Below are 26,931 nucleotides of genomic sequence, written 5' to 3'. Positions count from 1 at the left end.
TGTGCTAGCTGCTAGCAGTGGTGGTAGTAAAAGTCCTATAATAATACTTGTTAACTATTTTGATTATTACCACTACCTTGTCATACAAATGGGAATCCAAAATTTAGTCCCTTATGCATTCACTCTTAACACATAGCCCCAGAAACTCATTCATTCATAGGGTCACACCAGCACAATCACAAATCCTGTTTCCCCCATACGTGCTGTAATATTGTGCTTTATAATAAGAAATACATTTGTTGTTTGCACCTTCCTGGCATTGAGCTCCCCAAACCCTTGGAATTTCCTAAATGATGAGAGCGTGAAGGGCGTATTTTGCTACTTAAGGAACTGGAATGCGGGAGTGTTGGTGGTGGGGGCTATCACTCCTAACCAGGTGGGCTGGTTGCTAGGGGAACCAACCAAGAGATTAGAGGGTTAGAAATTTTAGTCCCACCCCCCACTCCTGGAGGAGGAAAGGGGCTGGAAATTCAGTTCCATCACCAATGGCCAATGGCTTAATCAATCATCCCTATGTAACAAAGCTTCCATCCCAAAAAGGCGGAGTTGAGAGAGCTTCCGGGCTGGTGAACAAGCAGGGGTCCTCAAAGAGTGGAGGCTCGGAGCCCCTTCCCACGTACTTTATTTGGCCATCCCTGAGTTACATCCTTTTAGAACAACTGGTGATCCGGTGAGTAAAACATTTCTTGAGTCCTGCGCACCGCTCTTAGCCTATTAATCAAACAAGGAGGCGGGCCATCGGAGACTCTGACCTGCGGGCTGGTAATTAGCGTCTAATGTGGGAGCAGTCCTGTGGACGGTGCTTGACCTGGGGCATCTGAGCTGGCCCAGAGAGGTCATGTCAGAATCCAATATAGCCGTAGGACACCTCGCTCGTGTACAGGACTGAGGAGATTTGCTCGATGGGGAGCAAATCCACACACCGCAACAGGAATAAAAACGGAAAAATGGGGGGCGCCTGGGGACTCGGTGGTTGAGCCTCTGCCTTCGGGTCAGGTCCTGATCCTGGGGTCCTGGGATCCAGTCCCACATCGGGCTACCCACAGGGAGCCTGCTACTCCCTCAGCCTGTCTCTGCTCTCTGTGTCTCTCATGAATGAATACAATCTTAAAACACACACAAAAAAGTCTACACCACAGTCACAAACATTGGTTTCACACACACTTATGTGGGCCATACAACTCGTAACACAAATACTCAACGCTGCCGTTGTGTAAAAGCAGCCACAGACGACATACCTTCGGGTCACATACACGCAAAACAAGAGGATCACAAAAACAGTCTCACAACACAGTGACACAACCCGGGCCTCACGACGCAGACCCCCAAGCAGGAGCAGGGCGGCCACACTACACACCTTTGAGACTCCCGACCTCTGAGACTCCTGACTACCGCGCGCGCCCCAGACGCTCTGGGCCCCGACCGCACGCGGGGCGGGGCCTCCTGGGAAATGTAGGCAGCGGGCCGGGAAGGCGCAAAGGACACTGGGGGTCCTTCGGTCTACGTGGGGGCAAGTGAGATTCCAGTGCTAGTCTGGTGCAGCCTCCTTACGTGCCTCGTGCGAGTCATTTCGACTCCAGGCCGCACAGATCTCTGCCACCGCAGGCCCGGGTCCCTCAATCGCACGTCTGGGGCCTGGCCGACCAGGGCCGCAGCGCACGGCCCCCCAAAAGGCTCCGGGGGGGGGGGCGGGTTGCAGACTGAGCTCGCAGTGCGCAAGCGCGGGGCCTCTTCGGCGAGTGTGCAAGCCCGGAGGGCAGCCTACTGCGGAGGCTGGGTTTAGTCCGCGGATCACGGGAAGACAGCGCCGAGTGCATCTACGTGACTCAGAAAGAAGACACTACCGCAGTGCACGGTAGGGTCCGTGCGTGCGCCTTGCCCGGCGAGATGCGTGGAGACCTGAGGGGGCCGGGTCTCGGCGTTGCGCGCGCAGCGGCGGCCCCGGCACGGCTCTGAAGTCGTGAACGTGCTTTCGAACGGCCTGGGGCCGGGGAGGGGAACGACCTCAAGCCCTGTTGGTGGGAAGATCCCGGGAGAGATGCGTGAGAGCGTGCGCGCCGCGTGGCTTTGTTTAGGGGCGGGGCCGGGAGCTCTCGGGGTCGCCAAGGGGGCGGGGCCGTGGCCGGTCTACGCGTTGCTCGCGTGAGGAGGCGGGGCCGGTAGTGGCGCCGGGGATTGTGGAGGGGAGTGCGCAGGCGCCAGGGTCTGGTGCTGCGCAGCTATCTTAGTGGGCGCCGCGGAGCCGCGACCCCTGAGGACTGAGGGGAATGTAAGTATCTGCTGTGAGATGGTGGGGTTGTGCGGCATTGGGTCGTGAGGCGGTGAGGGGTGGTGAGGTGGTGAAGGATCTGGGGGTGGTAATGGGGCTTGGGGTGGTGAGGCGGTGAGTGGTCCCGAGGTGGTGACGCAGCTCAGGGTGGTGAGGTGGTGAGGGGTCCCGGAGTGGTGAGGCGGTGAGGGGTCCCGGGGTGGTGACGCAGTCGGGGTGGTGAGGCGGTGAGGGGTCCCGGAGTGGTGAGGCGGTGAGGGGTCCCGAGGTGGTGACGCAGCTCAGGGTGGTGAGGTGGTGAGGGGTTCCGGAGTGGTGAGGCGGTGAGAGGTCCCGGGGTGGTGACGCAGCTCAGGGTGGTGAGGTGGTGAGGGGTCCCGGGGTGGTGACGCAGCTCAGGGTGGTGAGGTGGTGAGGGGTCCCGGGGTGGTGAGGCGGTGAGGGGTCCCGGGGTGGTGACGCAGCTCAGGGTGGTGAGGTGGTGAGGGGTCCCGGGGTGGTGACGCAGCTCAGGGTGGTGAGGTGGTGAGGGGTCCCGGGGTGGTGACGCAGCACGGGGTCGTGAGGCGGTGAGAGGTCCCGGGGCGGTGTGGGCTTCAGCCCACGACCGTGGGTGATGAGAAGGAAGGCAGCGATGAGAGGGAGGGAGGGCGGGCAACGGCGGGCACCCCAGCGAGCGAGAAGTAAGGGGGTGACACGGGTGAGACACCCAGGGCAGAGCTGGTTGGTGCGGTGGGTCATGGTGCTGGGGGTCGCGTGTCCCCTACCTGGGCGGAGGCGGGGGCGTGGTGGTGAATGCTAAGGCAACATTTGTCTTAGAACCTGAGATGAGGGTACGACCTCCCCCAGTGCAACAGCGGTGCCCCAGCAGGCCAGACGGCCTTAGTGTGCATTTAGAGGGCCGGCAAGGCCCACCGTGGCCTCTGGGACCTATGGCTGCGGAGGGCTGCAGGAACCATCACTCACTAATCTTGAGAGTTCAGGAGAGGTTTCTGAAACCTGCCCCTCCCTTCACTCCCCAAACGGGGGTTGGTAGCCCTACTGATCCTAGGCTTGTGGCCAGTGTTAAGTAGAACAGTGCCTGACGCAAGAAAGCAACACATAAATGAATGCGTAATTATTAAATAATGACCCCCAGGATCTCACACCCACTTAGTAAAAGCTAGGGGAAGAAAAGCAGAAGTTGAGCCCAGAGTAAAACGTTTCAGGTCAACATATAATCCTGAAGTCTAGGCTGGAGGAGCTTAGGTTCAGAATTTTCTGGTCAGAGTCCTGAGGGGGCAGTAGTTGGTTGTGGGAGGGGAGACAAGGAGTACAGGGTCTTCCAGGATGAAGATGTCCCTAGGAAACCTGTGGGGTGAATAACCTGGGTTGGGAAGTAGTAGCTGGGCCCCAGGGTGGGAAGTATTTTGCAATAACACAGGGATCTGGAGATGTTTCTGTGTCTAGACCAGGGTTTCTCATTCTTTGCATTGTGAATACTTTGGGCCAGATAATTTTTTGTTGTGTGTATATGGTGGGCAGGGGCTGCCCTCATATTGTAAGATGTTTAGAATTATCCATGGTTTCTATACACCAAATGGCCGTAGCATACCCTCCCCCCACAACTGTGAAACTAGAAATGTTTCCACGTATTGTCAGGTGTACCCTGGAGGGCAAAATCACCCCAGTTGAGAATCACTGGCGTATAGAGCTTTGATAAGGGCACACTATGGACTATACGAAGGTGTGAGTATGGGGAGGAGAGTAAAGGGGCTGGAGGAAAGAGGTAATAAAGGGATGATCTCTAGATGAAAAGAAAGAGTGTGTTCTGCAGGTTGGGTAGGTTCTGAGAGGCTTCACTCATTTTGTAGTGTAACGGTCTGCAATGGTTCAGGCACTGTGCTTAACTGACAAGACAGAGATTACCACTCATCTGGAGTTTGCATTTGATAGGAAGACAATTCAGTTCATATTAAGCGGTCATAAGTATTTTGAGAAATAAGGCGGAGTGAAGGGATTATGAATTAAGAACGGGATCAACACCCAGGCTTCCCATCTCATTTAACTCCAAAGCCAGTAATGTCCACCAGCAGTGACTTGGTGTCCTTTGACTGGGAATCCAAGAGTTTGGTTTTGAGCTTACCACAGACTTTTCTTCTTCAGCACTGAGGTTTGAGTTTCAGCAGAGGGAGGTCAGATCTTCAGCCCTACTCCCTGAGGCTCATAGAGACTGGTGGAATGGTTCTTTTTAAAAAAAAAAAAAATTTTATTGATTTATTCATGAGAGACACACAGAGAGAGACAGAGACATAGGCAGAGGGAGAGGCAGGCTCCATGCAGGGAGTCTGATGTGGGACCTGATCCTGGGACTCCAGGATCACACCTTGGGCTGAAGGCAGGCACTAAACTGCTGAGCCACCCAGGCTGCCCTGGTGGAATGGTTCCAAACTATGGCTTCCTGGAGCACCAGAGTGGCAGTCAGTTGAGTGTCTGACCCCACTCCCAGGGTCCTGGGTTCTTGGGATTGAGCTCCCCACCCCCACCCCCATCAGGCTCCCTGCTTAGCAGGGCGGCTGCTTTTCCCTCTCCTGGCCCTCCTCCCTCTCATGTGTAGAGGTGCTTGTGCTTTCTCTGTCTCTTAAGTAGATAAATCTTAATAAAATAAACTATGGCTTTTATTTATTCTTTAAAGATTTTATTTATTTGAAAAAGAGTGCACCCCCTGGCACCCACGAGCTGGGGATGGGGGGCGAGCTGGGGATGGGGGGCGGAGGGCAGAGACAGAAGGAGAAGCAGACACCTCGCTGAGCAGGGAGCTTGACATGGGGCTTGATCCCACAACTCTGGGATCATGGCCTGAGCAAAGGCAGACGCTTAACTAACTGAGTCACCCAGGCACTCCATCAACTTGGAAATCTTTTTAAAAAAATGTCCAGGGACAGCTGGGTAGCTCAGTTGGTTAAGTGTCTGATTCTTGATCTCAACTCAGGTGTTGATTGTGGAGCTGTGAGTTCAAACCCTGAGTTGGGTTCCACACTGGATGCGGAGCCTACTTTAAAACATTCCAGGCTTGGTCCCCAGAGATTTTGATCTGCCATCCGGCTCGGTCATTGGTATGTATTAAAAAACTCCTGAGACATTCTTTTTTTTTTTTTTTTTTTTTTTTTAAGGTTTTATTTATTTATTCATGAGAGACACAGGCAGAGGGAGAAGCAGGCTCCATGCAGGGAACTCAATATGGGACTCAATCCCGGGTCTCCAGGATCAGGCCCTGGGCTGAAGGCAGGCACTAAACCGCTGAGCTACCGGAGCTGCCCTCCTGAGACGTTCTAAAGTATATACAAGGTTGAGAGCTTTAGCTCTGAGAGCTGGATTGAGGAATAAGGTAAATTAATTTGGTAGAGGGAGGGGAGGGTTATGAGTGACCAGTGCTTTCAGTATTTTGTCTAAGGCAGTCTTGAAAGCTGTGCTTTCCTGCAATAAGGATATTCCTAGCTCCGTCCTCTGAATGAGATCTATTACCATGTAAAGCAGAGAAACATCAGGGCTCACATCACATTCAAAGCCCGTGTTTCCTGTTATAGTTGGATTTGCGTCTTTAAGGAAAATGTCTTCAATATTCTTGGCCTTTGAGGCTGGCAGGTTCAGAGTAGGGATGATCTTCAAATATTTGACAGATGGTACAGCAAAATCAAACTTTGAAAGGAAGCAGCGAGACTGTACATTAATTGACTGGTTCTCAAGTACTTTGAGAGTTGACTGAGTTCTCAAGTACTCAGTGCTCAGCTGCAATAATCAGTTCTACTTGAGAAAGGAAAAGCCATGGGATGTACTTACCTGATAAATAGTTTAAAATATGTTTATATTAACACAAACATCCCCCCAGGGTCACAGAAATGTTGGGGCTGAGAGGAAGGAACCTAGTTGTCTTCCTCTGAGGGGAGGCATGACCACTCCCAGCACATCTTTGAAACTTGTTTCCATCCAGATTTTTGCTGTGCTCACTTTAGTATGAGGAATTTAGCTTTGTGTTAAATTTATCTATCTATCTGTCTGTCTGTCTATCTATTTATCTATTTAGTGTTGAATTTAAATGGCAGAGCCCTTTTCTCACACTACGTTGGAGATTTAGAAGACAGGCCAGGCATACAGCTCTAGCCTGAGGTAGTATGAGATTCATGCTATTTTATTTGTGTTGTTTTGAAGAGGTAGTTACTATGCATGAAACACAAGTGCCAAAGTGTAGATAAGGAAAACTGAGTTTCGAGTTTCCTTTCCCATGCCAAGTGACCCAGTTCCCTTCTTCAGAGACAATCAGTGCTACCAACTTCTTGATTATTTTTCCAGAACTTGTCTGCCTTTTCACACTCATGTATTGGTTTTCTTTACTTTCTTTTTTTCTAATATTTTATTTATTTATTCCTGAGAGACACACACAGAGAGGCACAGATACAGGCAGAGGGAGAAGCCGGCTCCACGTAGGGGAGCCCGACGTGGGACTCGATCCAGGGTCTCCAAGATCACACCCTGGGCTGAAGGCAGCGCGAAGCCGCTGAGCCACCTGGGCTGTCCCATGAATTGGTTTTCCATGTTTCCTTTTTCCTAAGTTTTCCTCTACCCTTTCTTTTATCATTACACCACATCATGGAGATCATTTCATACAATGCCGGTAGAGTAGGTTTCTCAACTTTGGCACAGTTGATGTTTGGACCAGATTGTTCTTTGCTTTGGGGGGGTAGGGTTTGCTATCCTCTGGAAGGTAGGGTGTTGAACAGCATCCTGGCCTCTACCCACTAAAAGCCAGGAACACCCCCCCACCCCCGTTATGACAACCACAAATGTCCTCCAACATTGCAGGTGTCCCCTGGGTGCAAAGTTGCCCCCAGTGAAGAAGCACTGAAGTAGTGCTACTTTGTTCCTTTTAAGTTCTACATGGTGTCCCATTGTGTGTACATAACACTCAGCCATTTTCCTATTGGTGAGCATTTTGGTTATCTCCATTCTCTTGATAACTTATATTTGGTAAGCACTGGCACTGCTCTAAGCTTGTTACCTGTTTTCACACTTAATCATCCTAACAATCCTGTGAAGTCATTGTTATTTGCCCCATTTGGCAATTGAGGAAGCTGAGGCCTAGAGAAGAGGACATGAGAGGTCACTCAGACAAGGGTAACAGAGTTGGAAGTTGAACCCAGGCAGCTTCCAGGTTCATGCCATTCAGTGTAGGACTCTACTACCCCTGCCTACAAGCCTTGCCACAATGAATACCTTTGTGTTTCATTTTATCCACATGCAAGGATTTCCAAAGACAAATACCAGAAATGAGGTTTACTGTGTTAGAGGGTGTGTGTCCTTCCAATTTTCACAGATTGCCAAATTACCCTCCACTGAGGTTGTGCTAATTTCTTTCCTGCCTGCAGTATATGAGAATTCTACTCACAGCCTTCTGAATGGGTCTCAGGCTTCCTTGGTCCTTTGGGCTTCTTTTTAAGATTTTATTTATTTATTCATTAGAAACACATACACACAGAGGGGGGGCGGGGGCAGAGACATAGGCAGAGGGAGAAGCAGGCTCCACACAGGGAGCCTGATGTGGGACTCGATCCTGGGACTCCAGGATCACGCCCTGGGCTGAAGGCAGGCGCTAAACTGCTGAGCCACCCAGGCATCCCCTTCTTTGGTCCTTTGGATGCTTGGTGTATACTGAAAAAAAAAAAAAAAAGGATAAGGAAGGTGAGAAATTAGTGTGTGCCTCTGGCTGAAGATAGCTCTTGTAAAGGTAGTTCATATACACTTCCTAACAGCTAAGGATGAGGTAGATTTTCTTTACCCTAAAATTGGCAGAGGCAAGTTCTTTGTTTGTTTTGGTTTTTTATTCATTCATGAGAGACATATGGAGAGGCAGAGACACAGGTGGAGGGAGAAGCAGGCTCCCTGCAGGGAACCCAATGCAGGACTCCATCCCAGGACCCTAGGATCATGACCTGAACCGAAGGCAGATGCTTAGCCATTGAGTGACCCAGGTGCCCTGGCAGAAGCAAGTTTTTTTTTTTTTTTAATTTTTTAAAAATTTATTTATTTATGATAGTCACAGAGAGAGAGAGAGGGGCAGAGACACAGCCAGAGGGAGAAGCAGGCTCCATGCACCGGGAGCCCGATGTGGGATTCGATCCCAGGTCTCCAGGATCGTGCCCTGGGCCAAAGGCAGGCGCCAAACCGCTGCGCCACCCAGGGATCCCCCAGAAGCAAGTTTTGAATCCAGAATTATCTGATATCAAACTGCCGTTCTTTCCTCCCCAGCAGTGCTGAGTTCCTCAGAAAAAAAAAATTGTGGGCAGGAATTGTGCTTTTCTAATTGGGGTGCATGGCTGAGTACAGTTACAAGAAATCACAGGACGGACAGGGTACCATTTGTTGCAATAATCTATTCTACCTGAGGAATCGGAAAGCGAAAGCCATGGGATGTACTTATCTGATAAATAGTTTAAAATATGATGTTTATATTGACACAAGCTCAGATTTATTAAGATACAGGATGCCAAAGGCATGTGGATGTTTCAAAATGAAACAGAACCAACCAGCAGAAGTTTTCTGTAGTGAAGAAGCTGCATTGGGTTATGCCCAGACCACAGAACTAGGCATTACCTCTATAGTTTGGAGATACTAGTTAAGCAGATGCTACAGATCACCCAGCATACCCCTGCCTTGGAATCTAATGCAGAGAGAATTCAGGCATCACAAGACTCTGGGTAGGCCCCTTTGGCTCCATTTTCTGGAGGAGGGCAGCCTTGCTTACTTAGCACAGTCACAGAATGGAAGGCCAGGCCACTTAGTCTGTCACTGAGCCACAACTCTTCACCTTAATGTCCTGTGCTGTAAATCTCCCCAAGTCCTTGGCCATTCTGATAGAACAATGGTTTATGTCTCATAACCATGGTTATGTACTGATGTCTTTTAGACCCTGCCATAGAGGACAGCGGGGGTACTTCCTGTGTAGAGTCCTGTCTCATACCAGGAGGGCAGATTGTGCTACATGTCGATAGGGGCTGAAACCTATAAGCAGGCCCATGTTGAGGTTTCCGTTTTCATTCTCAAAATGAAAAATGTTAGCCCCAGGTGGTCAGTTTGCTTTAAAGGTGAAAAGAGTTCATGTATTCATTTAAAATATTTAGTACAGGGGATCCCTGGGTGGCTCAGCAGTTTAGCGCCTGCCTTTGGCCCAGGGTGCGATCCTGGAGTCCCGGGATCGAGTCCCGCGTCGGGCTCCCGGCGTGGAGCCTGCTTCTCCCTCCTCCTGTGTCTCTGCCCCTCTCTGTCTATCATAAATAAATAAATAAATCTTTAAAAAAATACTTAGTACATCCCACATTCTTGTACTTACTAACTAGGAGGTGGTGATGTCACCCAGGGATGAGTGTATTCAACATACACACCTGAGTACTTCCCCAGAGCAAGTGGACAGCACAGTGATTCAGCCTTCTCCAGACTCTCAGCCCATAACACTGGCCCCTCCCCCACTCTAACAAAAACAGTGATGATAAATACAGCTCTCCTTACTTGAGCACTGACCATGATATTGGTATCCCACACAATGAACTGCATCCAGGTTGAAGAGGCCCCCCTGCCCCAACCAATGGGGCCAGGATGGCTTCTTTTTTTTTTTTTTTTTTTTTTTTTAAAGATTTTATTTATTTATTTATGATAGTCACACACAGAGAGAGAGAGAGGCAGAGACACAGGCAGAGGGAGAAGCAGGCTCCATGCACCGGGAGCCCGACGTGGGATTCAATCCCGGGTCTCCAGGATCGCGCCCTGGGCCAAAGGCAGGCGCCAAACTGCTGCGCCACCCAGGGATCCCAGGATGGCTTCTTGAAGTGAAGGCACTGATATAGGGCACTTGGAGACAGACTGTAGCACCAAACAGAAAAAACAAGTTACATAGTGTTTTGGGAAGAACTCAGTCTTCCCCTGTGTGTGTGTGTGTGTGTGTGTGTGTGTGTGTCCTTAACTCTCACAGTGCTGCAGCATGACACTTCTGGCGCAGGTGTGTGGATTTTTTCTGTGAGGCAATTTTGCAGCACCAACTGGCTGTCCTACAGTGTAACTTAATTCTGACCCTATCTCCCTGGATAGAGTGCCAGATCTCACAGGTTTATGACTCAGGTCCTTGAGATTGGCCTTCCACTTCACAGACCAATCACAATAGTAGGTCCCCAGGCTACCCACACCTTCTGTCCAACTTTGCTACAAATCAGAGGTTCCTGTGACCTTCTTCTCAAGATTTGTTAGAGTAGCTCATCAAACTCGGAAACATTTGCCCTTTTATTAAAGGCTATAATGAAGAATCTAGATTAACAGTCTCATGAAGAGCTACATAGGTAAGTTACATAGATGAGGTCTGGGAGGATACCGAGTGCAGGAGTTTCTGTCCCTGTGGAACTGGGTTGTGCTACCCTCCCAGTGTGGATGTCTTTATCAGCCTGGAAGTTCTCGAAACCCCATTGTGTAGGAATTTTATGGAGGCTTCATTTTGTAAGCATGATCAGACATTAATTGCAGATTCTCTTTTGGAAGATGGCAGAGTAAGCCTGAAAATTTCAAGCTTCTGCTCATGACTTGGTCTTTCTGGTGACCAGGCCCTGTCCAGGAGACCACCCAGAGTCACTTCATTAGAACAACAGACATTTCTAGTGTTCTTATCACTTAAGAATTTACAAGGGTTTTAGGAGTTCTGTGCTACCAAGGAAGGGGGCAGAGACCAATATACTCTTTATATTATCTTTTTTATTCTCTTAAACCTAGAGCATTAGTGATGAGAGCTATGGAGAAAAGAGAAGTCAAGGCTAGACAAGGGAGACTGGGAGTGATAGGAGGGTGGAAGGCAGGTTTGTAGTGTTATTAGAAAGGTTACAGTAAAACTGGCAGAGAAGTGAGATTGGAGCATAGAGCAAAAGGAGTGGGGAACTGAGGTCGGGCTGTTCTAGCACGTTCTGAGGCCAGCAAGAAGGACTGCACAAGGAAGGAGAGAGATGGAGGACCTGAGTTTAACTTCTATTAATCCTCACAACAACTCCAGTAGTTCTGTATTCTCATTTAATAGAGGAGGAAACTGGCATAGAGGTTAACTAACATGCCCATGGTAACACAGCTAATGAAAATAGTCATCACACCCAGGTGGTCGGACTCCAGAGTCATATGTTTATTTACTTATTTTTTAAAGATTATTTATTGGGATGCCTGTGGGGCTTAGCGGTTTAGCTTCTGCCTTGGACCCAGGGCGGGATCTGGGATCAAGTCCCACATTGGGCTCCTTGCAGGGAGCCTGCTTCTTCCTCTGCCTGTGTCTCTGCCTCTCTTTCTCTCTCTGTGTCTCTCATGAATAAATAAATAAAATCTTTAAAAAATAATAAAGATTATTTTAGAAGTGAGAGCAAGTACACAAGAACTCAGGGGGAGGGGAAAGCATCTCAAGCAGATTCCCTGCTGAATGTGGATTCTAACACAGGGCTCCATCTCAGGACTCTCGGATCATGACCTGAGCCGAAATCAAAAGTGGTATGTTTAATACAGCCCTTACCTCTGACCCAGAGGGTTATCAGGGTATCTGGGTCAACATCAGCTTGAATACGGGCTCTGCCACTTCCTGCCCTATAGCCTTGGGCAAGTGATCCCTACTTCTCTGTGCTTTATATTACTCATCTGGAAATGGTGTCAGTGAGAGTACCTGCCCCACCAGGGTAGGAGTGAAGATTCAATTGTTACCTTCATAAAGTGGTACCTAGCATGTTTAAGCACTCGGTATTTATTCATTTTAGTATTAATCTTAGTATTATTACTTTGCTTTTCTCTTTGTAAAGAGAGAAGCATGATAAACCAAATGTTCTTCTGGCTGGGTTCCTTTGTATAGTAAAAGGTCATTTTAGGACTTGCATTTTGAATCAAAACATACCCATTATCAATCTCCAAACTTTTTTCTTTTTAAAAAGATTTGTTTATTTATGAGAGACACAGAAGGCAGAGACATAGGTAGAGGGAGGAGCAGCCACCGTACAGGGAGCCTGACGTGGGACTCGATCCTGGAACTCCAGGATCACGCCCTGAGCTGAAGGCAGATGCTCAACTGCTGAGCCACCCAGGCGTCCCTCAAATTCTGAACTCAGTTATGACTTTGGGTTTCATATATCCTCCCTAACTGCACCCTTAAGGGAGAAAAAAAGAACAGCTGTAGAGAGAAGCATTCATATTTCCATTTTCCAGACTGTGCTGCTATATACCTTTTTCATAGAAAAGTCACCAAAAATTTTTTATGAAATATTTACTATTGTTAGCACTGGAGTGGGTTGAAGGCATTCTTTAGAGGTATGTGCTGAGCCATTTAGGCATGAACTTTGATCATGTCTATAACTTTGAAATGATTTCAGAAAAAAGGAAAATATTAACATTTGGTGAAAGGTAATGAGGTGTTCATTATACTGTTCTTTTCTCTAGATTTCAAATTTTTTCAAAAGGGAATATATAAAGTATACTCCGATTTCTGCCTTTTCTAGACCCTGACCTTTTCCAAAAGACAAGTTTAGAGAGCTTGGAGTGACTGTCAGCAAAAGTGTTTCTCTGTAAGATGATATTGGCATAAAATGTGGTTACACTCCACCCCAATTTCAGCATGCCAGGAAGCATTCTGGACTGTTGTTGATTCAGTCAGCCAGTATTTCTTGAGCACTGCACTGTGCCAGGCACATTCTCAATTCCCAGGAGAACAGTGAAACAGTCTAAAAGTGCTTGCTTTCATGAAGCCCCTGTCAAGGTGTGGGAGATTGTCCCACACAAACAAAAATGTAAATAAGCCTTTCTCGGGAGGCAGGTTGTGGTGTGAAGAAAATGCAGCAATAGAATGGTGTAGACTCTAGTATAAAGCAGTGTGGTCCTGTGGAAGTGTAATGCAAGACATAGATTTTAAATTTCTAGCAGCTGTATTGAAAAAAGTGAAAATAACAATCATTGCAGTTAATTTCAGCACATTTTATTTAATTTAGTGTATCCTAAATACCAGCTTATGGTCAGTATAAACAATTATCAATTAGGTATTTTATATTTTTTTTTAAAATCTTTTTTTTTTTTTTTTTTAGATTTTATTTATTTATTGAATGAGAGAAAGAGAGAGAGAGAGAGAGAGAGAGAGAATGGCTGGGACACAGGCAGAGGGAGAAGCAGGCTCCATGCAGGGAACCTGACGTGGGACTCGATCCCCGATCTCCAGGATCACACCCCAGGCTGCAGGCGGCGCTAAACCGCTGCGCCACCGGGGCTGCCCTATATTTTTTTCATACTAAGTTTTTTAAATCTGTGTTTTGCACGTGTAGTACACCTCAGTTCAGACGCTTTATTAAATCTCTTCATTTCTTGAAGATTTTATTTATTTATCTGACAGCACAAGCAGGGAGAGCAGCAAAGGGAGAAGGAGAAACAGACTTCTTGCTGAGCAGAGAGCCTGACTCAGGCCTCGATACCAGGACCTGGGGATCATGACCTGAGCCAAAGGCAGACCCTTAAGCAACAACTGAGCCACCCAGGCATCCCTTGATCTATATTTAAATTTCATAAAACTTATCATTGGAAAAGTAGATTCACAAACTCAGTTGTTTCAAATATTCTTCAAAGTTTTACATTAACTAAATCAAGGATTAGTTTTTAATTTAGGTTAATAAAACAATTCACTGATTTTAATATTTAATTATGTCTTTTTTTTAAGGTTTTATTTTATTCATGAGAGAGAGACAGAGACATAGGCAGAGAGAGAAGCAGGCTCCATGCAGAGAGCCTGATGTGGGACTCGATCCCAGGACCCCAGGATCATCCCTGGGGCTGAAGGCAGACACTCAACTGCTGAGCCACCCAGGCATCCCAAATTATGACTTTAGTAATAAATCAGTTGAAGCTAAATAACACTAGACACTCAGTTGCGCTAGCCCTATTTCCAGAACTCACTTGTCACCTGTAGCTAATGGCATGCATATAGAGCAGCATACGTGCAGAGTGACTCAGTGATAGAGGGGCCTAATCCACCCCACTGAATTTCCCTGCTGGATTTACACATACCTGCCTAGTGAGTTCCCTCTTCAGCTCTCGCATCCCCTCCACTTCTTATCAGTCATACACATTTTATTCACCACATAGCCGCCCAACAAATTTTATTAAATGTCAAGTCAGGTAGGTATGTCACTCCTCAGACTCCTGCTCCCTCAGTGATGTCTTATCACACTTAGGTTCAGTTCCAAACTGCTCGTGACCCCCTTCATGATGTGGCCCTCCTGATTTAAGCCATCTCACAGACCACCACTCCCCACCTTACTTGTTCTACTTCAGCACACCATTCACTCTATCCATATACCAAGCACACACCTGCTGCAGGGTCTTTGTACCTTTTGTACCTCTACCCAGAATGCTTTTCCCCAAGTGCCTCATACTTGCACTACATTCAAACCTGAACTCAATGTTGCATCCTCTGAGAGGTCTCCCTCAACCATCCCATCATTCCACCCTCTGCTCTGATCCTTTTTTTTTTTTTTAAGCAGTGATCTCAGCTGACCCCCCCCCCCTTTTTTTTTAAGATTTTTATTCGAGAGAGAGAGAGAGAGAGAGAGGCAGAGACAAAGGCAGAGGGAGAAGCAAGCTCCATGCAGACAGCGCGATGTGGGACCCAATACTGGGACTCCAGGATCATGCCCTGGGCCGAAGGCGGTGCAAAACCGCTGAGCAACCCAGGGATCCCATAACTGACACTTTTTCTATATAAACTTGCTATCCCTGTTGGGATGTAAGGTACAGGGTTGCTGGTCCTTCTTTGTGGTAAATCTGCTCTTTGCCCAGCACCTGGGACATTACCTGGCACATAGTAGACACAACAAATGCTTGTCAAATGGATGAATAGGTGTCTTCATGTTTCATTTGCCGCCTGATCTAGAGCCTTTTGTGATCTTGGGAGCAGATAACATTGGCCATTGCCCCTTCCTGACCCTGAGAAGGGGCAGAAATGTTGCAGATGTCCTGACCTTTCTCGATGTGTATCTGTGTACCTGTGTGTATGTGTGCATGCATGTGCATGTGTGACCAGGATGAAGGAGCAGGGGATTATTATCCTAGAGACTCCAGGACCACCTAAAAGGCCCTGTCATCCTCATGACTTCTCTTCTCCCACAGCCCCACCTTCTCAGCACTCTGCCCTTCTTCAAGTTTGGACTCTCAAGGGGGAGGAAAGGATGCCTGCTGCACGAGGGAAGTCCAAGTCCAAGGTAAATAGTGATTCTTCTTGGAAGGAAGTTCCATCTTGTAAGATAGGGGCCATTGCTTTCTTTCCATGGAAATTCTGCCTGACGGAATCCCATCCAAGACCTGGTCTTTTTCCTCCCATCACCGTGAAAGGTAGGAACATGAGAAGAACTCTAGGAACCCATGTAACCACTCAGCGCTCTCTCCTTTTTTTCTGTGTGCACATGGCCACTGACCTATTTGTTTAGTATCTCCAGAGTGTTTGACTGGGCTGCTCCCTAGAAGGAAGAGGAGAGCCACTGTGATTTCTCAAGGTAGACGTGAGTGCCTACATGGGATCTGCTGAGGCAGAGGAGGACTTGAGGTTGTGCTCTAAAGTTAATCTGTCAATGTCTCTATTTTTACTTGTACAACGCATATTTACAAGAAGGAAATTTGGTTTTTTAAGAGACCCATATAACCCTGTATTTAGGTTGGGTTAATTGGAACCAGGCCAGTGAGTCAACCTTCTGTTAAAAAACCTGCGTCACCACTTTAGATGATGAAGTGATTTTCTAAAATAAATATCTTGAACACAATTTCTGTACCAAACAGTTTTGTCCTCTTAAGTTATGTGTTCCCTGTCACTGCTATAACAAATTTCCACAAACTTGGCTGCTCAGAACAGCATGTATTTATGGCTCATAGTTCGTGGGTCAGAATCAGGCACAGTGCATGGCTGGGTCCTCTGCTTTGGGTCTCACAAGGCTGAAAAAAGGTATTAGCTGGGTGTGTGGTCACGTCTGAGGCTCTTTCTTTCTTTTTTTTTTTTAAGTCTTTTAAATTCATTCATGAGAGACACAGAGAGAGAGAGAGAAGCAGAGACACAGGCAGAGGGAGAAGCGGGCTCCATCCAGGGAGCACGATGTGGGACTCGATCTTGGGACTCCAGGATTACGCCCTGGGCCGAAGGCAGGCGCTAAACCGCTGAGCCACCCAGGGATCCCCATCTGAGGCTCTTCTAAACTGTTTATTAGCATATTCAGTTTCTTCTGCTTTCCATGTGGCCCTCTTCCATCTTCAATCCAGCAGTAGCAGGTCAAATCAGGCTTCCAATATCTTTTTTTTTTTTTCAGGCTTCCAATATCTTGACTTCTCTTTCCACTCTCCTCTTCCAGTAGGGGAAAATTTTTCCACTGTTACGGGCTTCTGTGATTACATCACCCACCTACAAAATCTAGGATAATCTTCCCATTTAATGTCAAGTGATCAGTAACCTTAATTACATCTACAAAGAACCTTTGGCCCTGTGTAGTTGAGTCACGTGCTCTTTAGAGAGTATGAACTTAAGCATGAATCAGAAGTCGGGCTGCCCAGATTGAACTCTAGCTCCTCCATTCACTAGTTGTGGACTTTCCGTACATCATCTCCCCTCTCTGGGCATCTCATTTCCTCATCTGTAACATTACTGTGATTCTCTTAGCAGTGCCCCAGCCAGGTCACTGGCTCACATGAGTCAGTACCTGTAGAGTGCTTAGAAAAATGGCTTTTGTCAATGCCCAGTAAATCCAAGTTGATAATGCTTTCTATGGGACATTGTCCTTAATTAATAGCTATATCATATCGTATTGTTGTATTTATTTTATTTTATATACCTGTTTGTCCTGGCCTCAGAACCTCAAATGTTTCTGAAGAGATTCCTGGCACCATAGATTTCTGGTATTTGGGACAAGTTCCTTGTTGTCTCCAGCCGAGGGAAAGTAAGCCTGTGGTGAAAAGACATGTGATCTTCTATTTCAGGTGCCAGTGACATTTGGGGATTTGGCCATCTACTTCTCCCAGGAGGAGTGGGAATGGCTGAGCCCCATTCAGAAGGATCTGTATGAAGATGTCATGTTGGAGAACTACCAGAACCTGGTCTCTCTCGGTAAGGCTCTCTCTCCGTAATCCACAACCAACCCTTTGTGGGACAGAAATCAGCCTAGTTAGGAAAATAGAAGCCACTGCAGCTTTGTTTAAATATTTTATTTATTCATGAGAGACACAGAGAGAGAGAGGCAGAGACATAGGCAGAGGGAGAATTAGGCTCCCTGCGGGGAGCCCGATGCAGGACTTGATTCCAGGACCCCAGGATCACAACCTGAGCCAAAGGCAGATGCTCAGCCACTGAGCCTCCCAGGTGCCCCTGTGGTCTGATTTTTCAAGAGAATAGTTGGTTTGTAGAGTTAGAAATGAGCAATTGTAGAGTTAGAAATGAACAATTCAGCGCACTGTAATTGAACTTTCATCTTCCTCCTCCACTGCCTGCCCTTCATACCCTTTGTACTCCCTTTGTGCTCATAAACCCTCATTCCCGTTGACATGGGGCTTGGCTCTGTGGCATGCATATCATGTTCAGTTCTGTTGTTTTTCCTGAATGCAGGACTTTCCTTTCGGAGGCCAAATGTGATCACCTTATTGGAGAAAGGGAAAGCACCTTGGGTGGTGGAGCCAGTGAGGAAACGCCGGGGCTTGGGTGAGTGACAGAGAACCAAGGTTTACATGTTGCTATTGTTTGTTTCTAAGAGCACTCTCTATCTTGAGAAGGCAACCTCTTAAAGATGTTTGCAAGCTGCCGCTTTCCCTGCCTTAAAGGCCACAGGCCTGTGATGAAAATTCTGGTCTCTTTCAGTGTGAGCTCCTAGAAGGAAAATAACCAACATTTAATAAACCCTCTACTAGGTACCAGACAAACTTCTAAGTACAGGTTCCTCCCAGTCCTATAAGGTAGGTACTATTATTATTCCTGTTTTGTATATGAGGACACCAAAAATCAGAGTTCAATAACTTGTCTAAGGTAACCCAGATAGGAAGTGGCAGCAGAGCTAGGTTTGAACCCCAGCTTCTTGTCTCAGAAGCTCAGCTCTTAATGCCCTTATGATGTACCTATCATATTCCCTGCTTCAGCATTTTCCTTCAGAGAAAGCATATTCCAATTCTCTCATGATAGCATTGATAATGTTCAAACATGCATCATTTTCTTCATTCTTTAAAAAAAAAATGAAAATATTTTCCATTACTGTTCATTTTGACTACTTTCCAAGAACTCATTCCCTTTTCTGATAGATTTCTCTTTATTTTACTTACTTACTTAACAGTTCTATGAGTGTTTTTTTGTTTTGTTTTGTTTTTTTAAGATTTTATTTATTCATGAGACACACAGAGAGAGGCAGAGCGAGAAGCAGGCCCCATGCAAGGATCCTGACGTGGGACTCGATTCTGGGACTCCAGGATCACGCCCCGGCAGAAGGCAGGTGCTAAACTGCTGAGCCACCCAGGGATCCCTACGAGTGGTTTTTTTTTGTTGTTGTTGTTTTGTGTTTTTTTTTTGTTTTGTTTTTTTGTTTTTTTTACATTTTTAAATTTATTTTTGATAGTCACAGAGAGAGAGAGAGAGAGAGAAGCAGAGACACAGGCAGAGGGAGAAGCAGGCTCCATGTACCGGGAGCCTGACGTGGGATTCGATCCCGGGTCTCCAGGATCGCGCCCTGGGCCAAAGGCAGGCGCCAAACCGCTGCGCCACCCAGGGATCCCTTGTTTTGTTTGTTTTTTAAGTGGGGTCCACACCTAGTGGCTTGATTTTAGAACCCTGAGATCAAAAGAGCTAGACACTTAACAGACTGAGCCACCTAGGCACCCCTGAATTTTTTTAATTGTAAAAAATTCATAACATTGAATTTATCATCTTAACCATTTTTAAATGTATAATTAAGTGTGCAATAGATATCCAGAACTCTTCCACCTTGTCATAACTTATGAAATTACACTCACTAAACACTAATATTCCTCCTCTCTTCCACCTGGTCCTTGTTAACCACCTTTCTTTGTATTTCTCTGATTTTGATTACCCATGGATACTTTATATGAAAGGAATCAAAGAGTATTTGTCCCCTTTTTTTCAATATAATTCAGGTAATTAACATATAATGTATTACTGGTTTCAGAGGTAGAGATCAGTAATTTAACAGTCTTATATAATATCCAGCAATCATTACATGCCCTACTTAATGTCCATCATCCACTTACCCCATCCCTCCTCTACTCTCCCCCACTCCAGCGAGTATTTGTCCTTTTGTAATCTTTTTTTTTTTCCTGAGTGCTCGTTCCTTGAGGTTCATCCATGTTGTAGCATGTGCCAGGATTTTTTTTTAAGGCTGCATAATATTTCATTGTATATATCATATTTTCCTTATCTATCAATAGATATTTGGGTTGTTTTGCTTCTTGGCTGCTATGAATAATGCAATAATCAACATGGGAGTACAGATGTATTTAAGATCCTAATTTCAGTTTTTCTGGATATATATCCAGAGGTGGGACTGCTGGATCATATGATAGTTCTGTTTTTTATTATCTATGGAACCTCCATACTGTTTTCCATTTGTCGTTTCCACCAAGAGTATACAAGTGTTTCGACTTCTTGTCAAGTTGTCTTTTTTTTTTTTTTTATAGTGGCCATCCTTATGGATGTGAGATGATATTGTGGGTTTGATTTGTATTTCCCTAATGATTAATGATATTGAGCATATTTACATATGTTTATTGGCCATGTGTCTATCTTCCTTGGAGAAGTGTCTATTCAAGTGCTTTGCCCAGTTTTAAAAATAGGGCTGTTGGGCAGCTCTGGTGGCTCAGTGGTTTAGCGCCGCCTTCAGCCCAGGGTGTGACCCTGGAGACTCAGGATTGAGTCCCATGTCAGGCTCCCTGCATGGAGCCTGCTTCTCCTCTGCCTGTGTCTCTGCCTCTCTCTTTCTCTCTCTCTCTGTGTCTCTCATGAATAAATAAATAAAATCTTTAAAAAAAAATTCAGGGATCCCTGGGTGGCGCAGCTATTTGGCGCCTGCCTTTGGCCCAGGGCGGGATCCTGGAGACCCGGGATCGAATCCCACATCGGGCTCCTGGTGCATGGAGCCTGCTTCTCCCTCTGCCTGTGTCTCCTCCTCTCTCTCTCTCTCTCTCTGTGACTATCATAAATAAATAAAAAATTTAAAAAAAAAAAAAAGAGGAAAAAAAAATTCATCAGAGATATTGGCCTGTAGTTTCCTTTTCTTGTGTTGTCTTTGTCTGATTTTGGTATTAAGGTAATGGTGGCCTCATATAATGAATTAGCAAGTATTCTCTCTGCTTCTATCCTCTGAAAAAGATGATAAAAAATTGGTATGGTTTCTTATTTAAATTTTTGGTAGAATTTACTAGCAGATGAATCTAGGCCTGGTGCTTTCTGTTTTGGAAGTTATTGATTATTGGTTTAATTTCTTGGATACATAAGGCCTATTCACATTGTCTATCATGTGACTTTTGGAAGACTGTTCAACAAAGTGTTTTCTTTCATCTAGATTTTCAGATTTATGAGCAAAGAAATTGTAATTTTCCTTCTTTTAATTTCCATGAAATACATATTTCTGTCCTAATTTTTATTTCTAACAATAATTTGTGTCAGAATTCTCTTTTTTCTTAGCTTATCAACTTTTTTTTTTTTTTAAATTTTTTTTTATTTATTTATGATAGTCACACAGAGAGAGAGAGAGAGAGAGGCAGAGACACAGGCAGAGGGAGAAGCAGGCTCCATGCACTGGGAGCCCGACGTGGGATTCGATCCCGGGTCTCCAAGATCGCGCCCTGGGCCAAAGGCAGGCGCCAAACCACTGCGCCACCCAGGGATCCCTAGCTTATCAACTTTAATGACTTTGAAAGAACCAGCTTTTGGTTTTGTTGTACTTTTCTATTTCTTGTTTTCAATTTCAGTGATTTCAGTTTATTTTTTCTGCTTATTTTGGATTTAATTAGCTTTTTCTGATTTCCTAAGAGGGGATCTTAGATTACCAATTTTAGATCTTTGTTCCTTTTTAACATGCATATAGTGCTACAGACTTGTCTATAAGCACTGGTTCCGATGCATCCCACAAATTCTGATGTTATGTTTTATTTTCATTGCGTTTAAAATATTTAAAAATTTCTTTTGTGATTTCACACTTATTTAGAAATGTACTATTTAACTTTCAAGTAGCTAGGGATTTTCTAGTGATTGATCTTTTTTTTAAGGATTTTATTTATTTATTTAAATAGGAGAGAGAGAGCGTGCACAAGTAGGGGGAGAGGCAGAGGGAGGGAGAAGCAGACTCCTTGCTGAGCAGGGAGCCCAATGTGGGGCTCAATCCCAGGACCCAGGTCATGACCTGAGCAAAAGGCAGACACTTGACTGACTCAGCCACCCAGATACCCCTCCAGTCATCTTTTGTTAACTGATTTCTAGTTTAATTTCACTGTGGTCTGAGAGCATTGTGTGATTTCTATTATTTGTTAAGGTGTGTTTTTAAGGCCCAGAATGTGGTCCACTTAGTGAATGTTACATGTGAGCTTGAGAACGATGTGACCTCTGCGATTGTTGGATGAAATAGTCTATAGATGTCAGTTATATCCAGTTGAAAGAAGGTATGGTTGAGTTCTACTAACTGATTTTCTGCTTCCTGGATCTGTTCATTTATGAGAGAGGGATGTTGAAGTGTCTTAAATATGATAGTGGATTCATATATTTCTCCTTGCGGTTTTATCAGTTTTTGTCTCTTATTATTTCATGTTTTGTTGCTTGACATATACCCATTAAGAATTTATAGCTTCTGAAGAATTGATTCCTTTGTCATTATGTAATGCCTCATTTTATCCATGGTAACTTCTTTTTTTTTTTTTTTTTTTTCCCATGGTAACTTCTGTGCTTTTAAAAGTCTGCTCTGTCCAGAATTAATAGAGTTACTCCTGTTCTCTTGTTAGCATGGTCTATTTTTCTGCATTTACTTTTAATCTGTGTCTTTATATCTAGCATGAGTTTCTTAGAGACAACACATACTTGGGCCATGGTTCTTAATTCACTCTGAATAAAATCAAATTCAATCTCTTTTGATTGGTTTAGGCTTTTGATTGACATTCAAAGTGATTATTGATATATTTGGATGATATTTACTATATATAAAGTAAATATTTTATTTGATGTCTTTATTCCTGTTTTTGTTTGTCTTCCACTCTTTTTCTGGTTATTGTGATTTTACTTTTTTGTTTGTGGTTTTAAAAGAAGATTTATATGATTCTATTTTCTGTTCTTCCTTATATCATATGTGTGTGTGTGTGTGTGTGTGTGTATGCGCACATACTTTTTTTTTTACATGGTTGCCCTAGAATTTACACTATATGTTTGCAGCTAATCCAAGTCCACTTTCAGATAACACTATACCACTTTATGGGTAGTGTGAGTACCTTACAATAACAAAATAATGCTGATTCCTTCCTCACCTGTATCACTGCTATCATTCACTTAATTTATATATAAAATACATGTAAGCAAGCATATATATATATATATTTACGTGTATACATCAAATAAATATATAAGCATACACAATTGAATACATTGTTGCTGTTATTTTGAACAAACTGTTAAGTCAATTAAGAAGAAAAATGGTTTTTTTGCCTTTACTTATTTTCTTTCTTTCTTCTTTTTCTTTTCTTTTCTTTTCTTTTCTTTTCTTTCTTTCTTTCTTTCTTCTTTTTCTTTTCTTTTCTTTTCTTTTCTTTTCTTTTCTTTCTTTCTTTCTTCCTTCCTTCCTTCCTCCCTCCCTCCCTCCCTCCCTCCCTCCCTCCCTTCCTTCCTTCCATTATTTATGTATTCATTAGAGACACAGAGAGGCAGAGAAAGAAGCAGGTTCCACGCAGGGAGCCTGATGTGGGACTTGATCCTGGGACTCCAGGATCATGCCCTAGGCCGAAGGCAGATGCTTAACCACTGAGCCACCCAGGCATCCCTACTTATTCTTTCTTTATTGCTTTTCCCTTCTCTATATAGATCCAAGTTTCTGATGTATTAGTTTCCTTCTAACAGACCTCTTTTAACATTTCTTGCAAGGCAGGGCTACTGGCAACAAATACTCCCTGCAGGGAGCCTGATTTTCCCTCTGCCTATGTCTCTGCCTCTCTCATAAATAAATAAAATCATTGAAAAAAGATTTTTTTTTTTTTTTTTTAACGATAGTCACACACACAGAGAGAGAGGGAGAGAGGCAGAGACACAGGCAGAGGGAGAAGCAGGCTCCATGCACCAGGAGCCCGACATGGGATTCGATCCCCGGTCTCCAGGATCGCGCCCTGGGCCAAAGGCCGGCGCTAAACCACTGCGCCACCCAGGGATCCCGAAAAAAGATTTTATTTGAGAGAGAAAAAGAGAAAGAGACCAAGCATGAGTAGGGGGGAGGGGCAAGGGGAGAGGGAGAAACAGGGTCCCTACTGAGCTCGGAGCTGGATGTGGGGCTCCATCCCAGGACCCTGGGATCACTAGCTGAGCTGAAGGTAGACGCTTAACTGACTGAGCCATCCAGGCGCCCCTGCTTTCTGGTTTTCATAAGGATTCTGTTGATTGAATCCTTTAGCCCACAGAATTTTTCTTCAGCTATGTGGAATCTACTAATAAGGCCATTCAAGGCATTTCTTTATTTCTGTTAGTGTCTTTTATCTAATGTTTTGTTTTGATTCTTAGGTTTCCATCTCTTGCTTACATTGCCCATCTGTTCTAATATGCTGTGTACTTTATCTATTAGAGCTCTTAACATATTAGTTTTAAATTTCTGGTCTGGTAATTCCAGCATCCCTGCCATATCTGAGTCTGGTTTTGATGCTTGCTCTGTCTTTTCAAATTGTGTTTTTTGCCTTTTGGTATGCCTGTATTTTTTTTATTTTTATTTTATTTTTTTAAGATTTTATCTATTCATGAGAGAGAGAGAGAAGCAGGCTCCATGCAGGGAACCTGACGTGGGCCTTGCTTCCGGTTCTCCAGGATCACATCCTGGGCTGAAGGCGGCACTAAACCACTGAGCCACCGGGGCTGCCAAGATTTCTTAAATTCTAATTATTAAATATTTCTATAAAGTCCTTACTATGATAAAATTATACTGACTGTCGTTATTGTTATTATGTATGGTAATGGTTATTATTATTATCATTGATAATGACTGCACAGAAACTTCAGTTTTCAGCATAGAAAAACAAATACTGAATTTCTTGCTATCTTTCAGACTCAGGGTTTAAATGTGAGACCAAGAAGTTACCTCCAAATCTGGGCATCAAATCTGGGCAAAGTATCTATCAGAAACAAGTGTCTGCATCACAAAACATTCCCACAGGAAAGAGAAGCTGCAAGAAAAGTTCAGTCCCGATAAAACCCAAGAAGGTGCATTCAGGGAAGAAATCTTTAAAATGTAGTGACTGTGGGAAAACCTTTGGTCAGAGTTTATCCCTTCAACTTCATCAGAAATCTCATACTGGAGAGAAGCCTTATGAATGCAGCAATTGTAGAAAAGCTTTCAGGCAGATCTCCTCCCTCATTCTTCATCAGAAAATTCACAATGGAAGGAAAAGCTATGAATGTGATAAGTGTGGAGAAAGCTTCATTCAAAGAACATCTCTTATTCTACATGGGAAAGTTCATAATGGAAAGGAAACTTTAGACTGTGGGAAGCCTTTGAGTCAGTGCCCACCTCTCACTGTGGGCCAGAAAATTAATTTTGTTGAGAACATCCACCAGTGTGGAAAGTGTGGGAAAGACTTCATTCGGATGTCATCCCTTTTACTACATAGGAAAATTCACAGTGGAAAGAAAATACACAAATGCAATAAATGTGGGAGAGGCTTCAATAAGAAATCAGCCCTTGTTATACATAAAAGAATTCATACTGGAGAGAAAACCCATGAAAGTAAGAAGGCTATAAGTCTGATTCCACAGCAGAAAATTTATCATTTAGAGAATCCTTATAAATGCAGAGAATGTGGAAAATCCTTTAATAGGATTTCATCCATTATGCTTCATCAGAGATGTCACATGTCAAAGAAACCCTACAAATGTGATAAATGTGAGAAGGTCTTCAGGCGGCATTCAACTCTAATTCTACATCTAAGAATTCATAATGGAGAGAAACTGTATAGATGCAGTAAATGTGAGAAGGTTTGTAATCGGCATTCATCCCTTATTCTACATCAGAAAGTTCATACAAGGAAAAAGAAATTGTTTGAATGTAAGGAATGTGGGAAGATGTTTTCTGGAACTGCCAACCTTAAAATACATCAGAATATTCATTCTGAAGAGAAACCCTTCAAATGCAATAAATGTAGTAAAGTTTTTGGTCGTCAGTCATTTCTTATTGAACATCAGAGAATTCATACTGGAGAAAAACCCTATCAGTGTGAGGAATGTGGAAAAGCCTTTAGTCATCGAATATCTCTTACTCGACATAAGAGAATTCATACTGAAGACAGACCCTATGAATGTGATCAATGTGGGAAGGCCTTCAGCCAGAGTGCACACCTTGCCCAACATGAAAGAATTCACACTGGAGAAAAACCATATATGTGCAAAACATGTGGGAAGGCCTTTAGTCAACGCACATCCCTTATTCTACATGAAAGAAGTCATACTGGAGAGAAACCATATGAATGTAATGAATGTGGGAAGGCATTTAGCAGTGGCTCGGATCTTATTCGGCATCAGAGAAGTCATTCTTCAGAGAAACCATATGAATGTAGTAAATGTGGGAAGGCATATAGTCGGAGTTCATCCCTGATCCGACATCAGAATACACATTCTGAAGAAAAAGCCTAAGTTTTTTAATATGTGAAAGCATAGAGTGAGGCTGTCAAAGTAGCAGAGACCAAGGCATGGAAAATGCATTTGTCTATAAGATAAATTTTGTAAAAATGGGACCACTTGATAATGTGCCTCATTTTGAAAGCCAAAGAACAAAAGTCACTGGTGACTTTGACCAGATGATTTGTAATCAGTGAGGCAGTGACTTTATCATAGATCTTAAGTTGAAAGTAGTAAGGTCAGACAGTTGGAGCACTCATTTTTAATGAAGACCACTCTTCACTTGATAAGAATTACTGATGTTTTATTTCCATTGTAATTTAAAGGTATTTCATTAGTCACATAAAACAAGGTACATCTGCTAAGTCCGTATTTGTAGATGGGTCTTTGAGCCTGGTTTAAGGTCACATGAAGAAAGAGTTTGAGGTTGTCCCTTAGGACTGGAACTATCACATATAAGAGATTTCTTGGGCAAACCAGTGTGCTGCTTCCAGCTGACAGAAAATTATGGCTGAGAAAAAAGAGTGAGTCTTGAAGTAGATAAAGGTTTCACTCATAAATGTGTGAATCATTACCATATTGTTTCCATATGAAGATATATGATGTTCGTTGTGTGTAAAATCTAACAAGCCTGTGATGGGCTATTGGGAAAGGAAACCAGGATATACTGAAGAATGAGAACTTAAAAGCAGGGAAAAATTATTTGTTACTGTTTTGTTTGAAAATAAATGTGTTTATATTTATATGAATAAACATTGGTATTTTCATGTAAGAA

The 26,931-nt window shown here is 44.4% G+C and overlaps 1 protein-coding gene and 1 long non-coding RNA gene across 6 annotated transcripts in view; one reads left to right on the top strand and one right to left on the bottom strand.

The window, feature by feature from the left end:
- LOC140642660 (uncharacterized) overlaps positions 1-2,120 on the bottom strand; it is a 3,735-nt gene extending 1,615 nt beyond the window's left edge. Inside the window, exon 1 of the long non-coding RNA XR_012039080.1 lies at positions 1,358-2,120. This is a non-coding gene — a long non-coding RNA (uncharacterized lncRNA). The remainder of the gene's footprint in view (positions 1-1,357) is intronic.
- On the top strand, positions 547-26,931 carry ZNF667 (zinc finger protein 667). 5 transcript variants are annotated; one of them, XM_072842939.1, is made up of 6 exons: positions 2,125-2,269; positions 5,241-5,364; positions 15,449-15,540; positions 17,297-17,423; positions 17,919-18,011; positions 24,592-26,931. In XM_072842939.1, the coding sequence occupies exons 3-6, from the start codon at positions 15,508-15,510 to the stop codon at positions 26,169-26,171; spliced, it is 1,833 nt and encodes a 610-aa protein (XP_072699040.1). In that variant the 5' UTR covers positions 2,125-2,269; positions 5,241-5,364; positions 15,449-15,507; the 3' UTR covers positions 26,172-26,931. The 5 variants fall into 5 exon arrangements, with proteins under 5 accessions (XP_072699064.1, XP_072699050.1, XP_072699029.1 ...); XM_072842955.1 differs by lacking the exon at positions 5,241-5,364 and adding an exon at positions 5,422-5,636 and having other exon boundaries at positions 2,143-2,269; XM_072842963.1 differs by lacking the exons at positions 2,125-2,269; positions 5,241-5,364 and adding an exon at positions 547-670.

Source organism: Canis lupus, chromosome 1 (genome assembly GCF_048164855.1).
Source record: "Canis lupus baileyi chromosome 1, mCanLup2.hap1, whole genome shotgun sequence".
NCBI lineage: Eukaryota > Metazoa > Chordata > Mammalia > Carnivora > Canidae > Canis > Canis lupus.
Note: the sequence above shows the minus strand (reverse complement) of the source record. Positions and strands in the feature narration are given on the sequence as shown.

Coding starts and splice junctions, on each gene's coding strand:
- ZNF667 (XM_072842963.1), top strand. CDS start 15,508: ATGCCTGCTGCACGAGGGAAGTCCAAGTCCAAG. Junction 17,424..17,918: donor CCAGAACCTGGTCTCTCTCG/GTAAGGCTCTCT, acceptor TCCTGAATGCAG/GACTTTCCTTTCGGAGGCCA. Junction 18,012..24,591: donor GAGGAAACGCCGGGGCTTGG/GTGAGTGACAGA, acceptor GCTATCTTTCAG/ACTCAGGGTTTAAATGTGAG.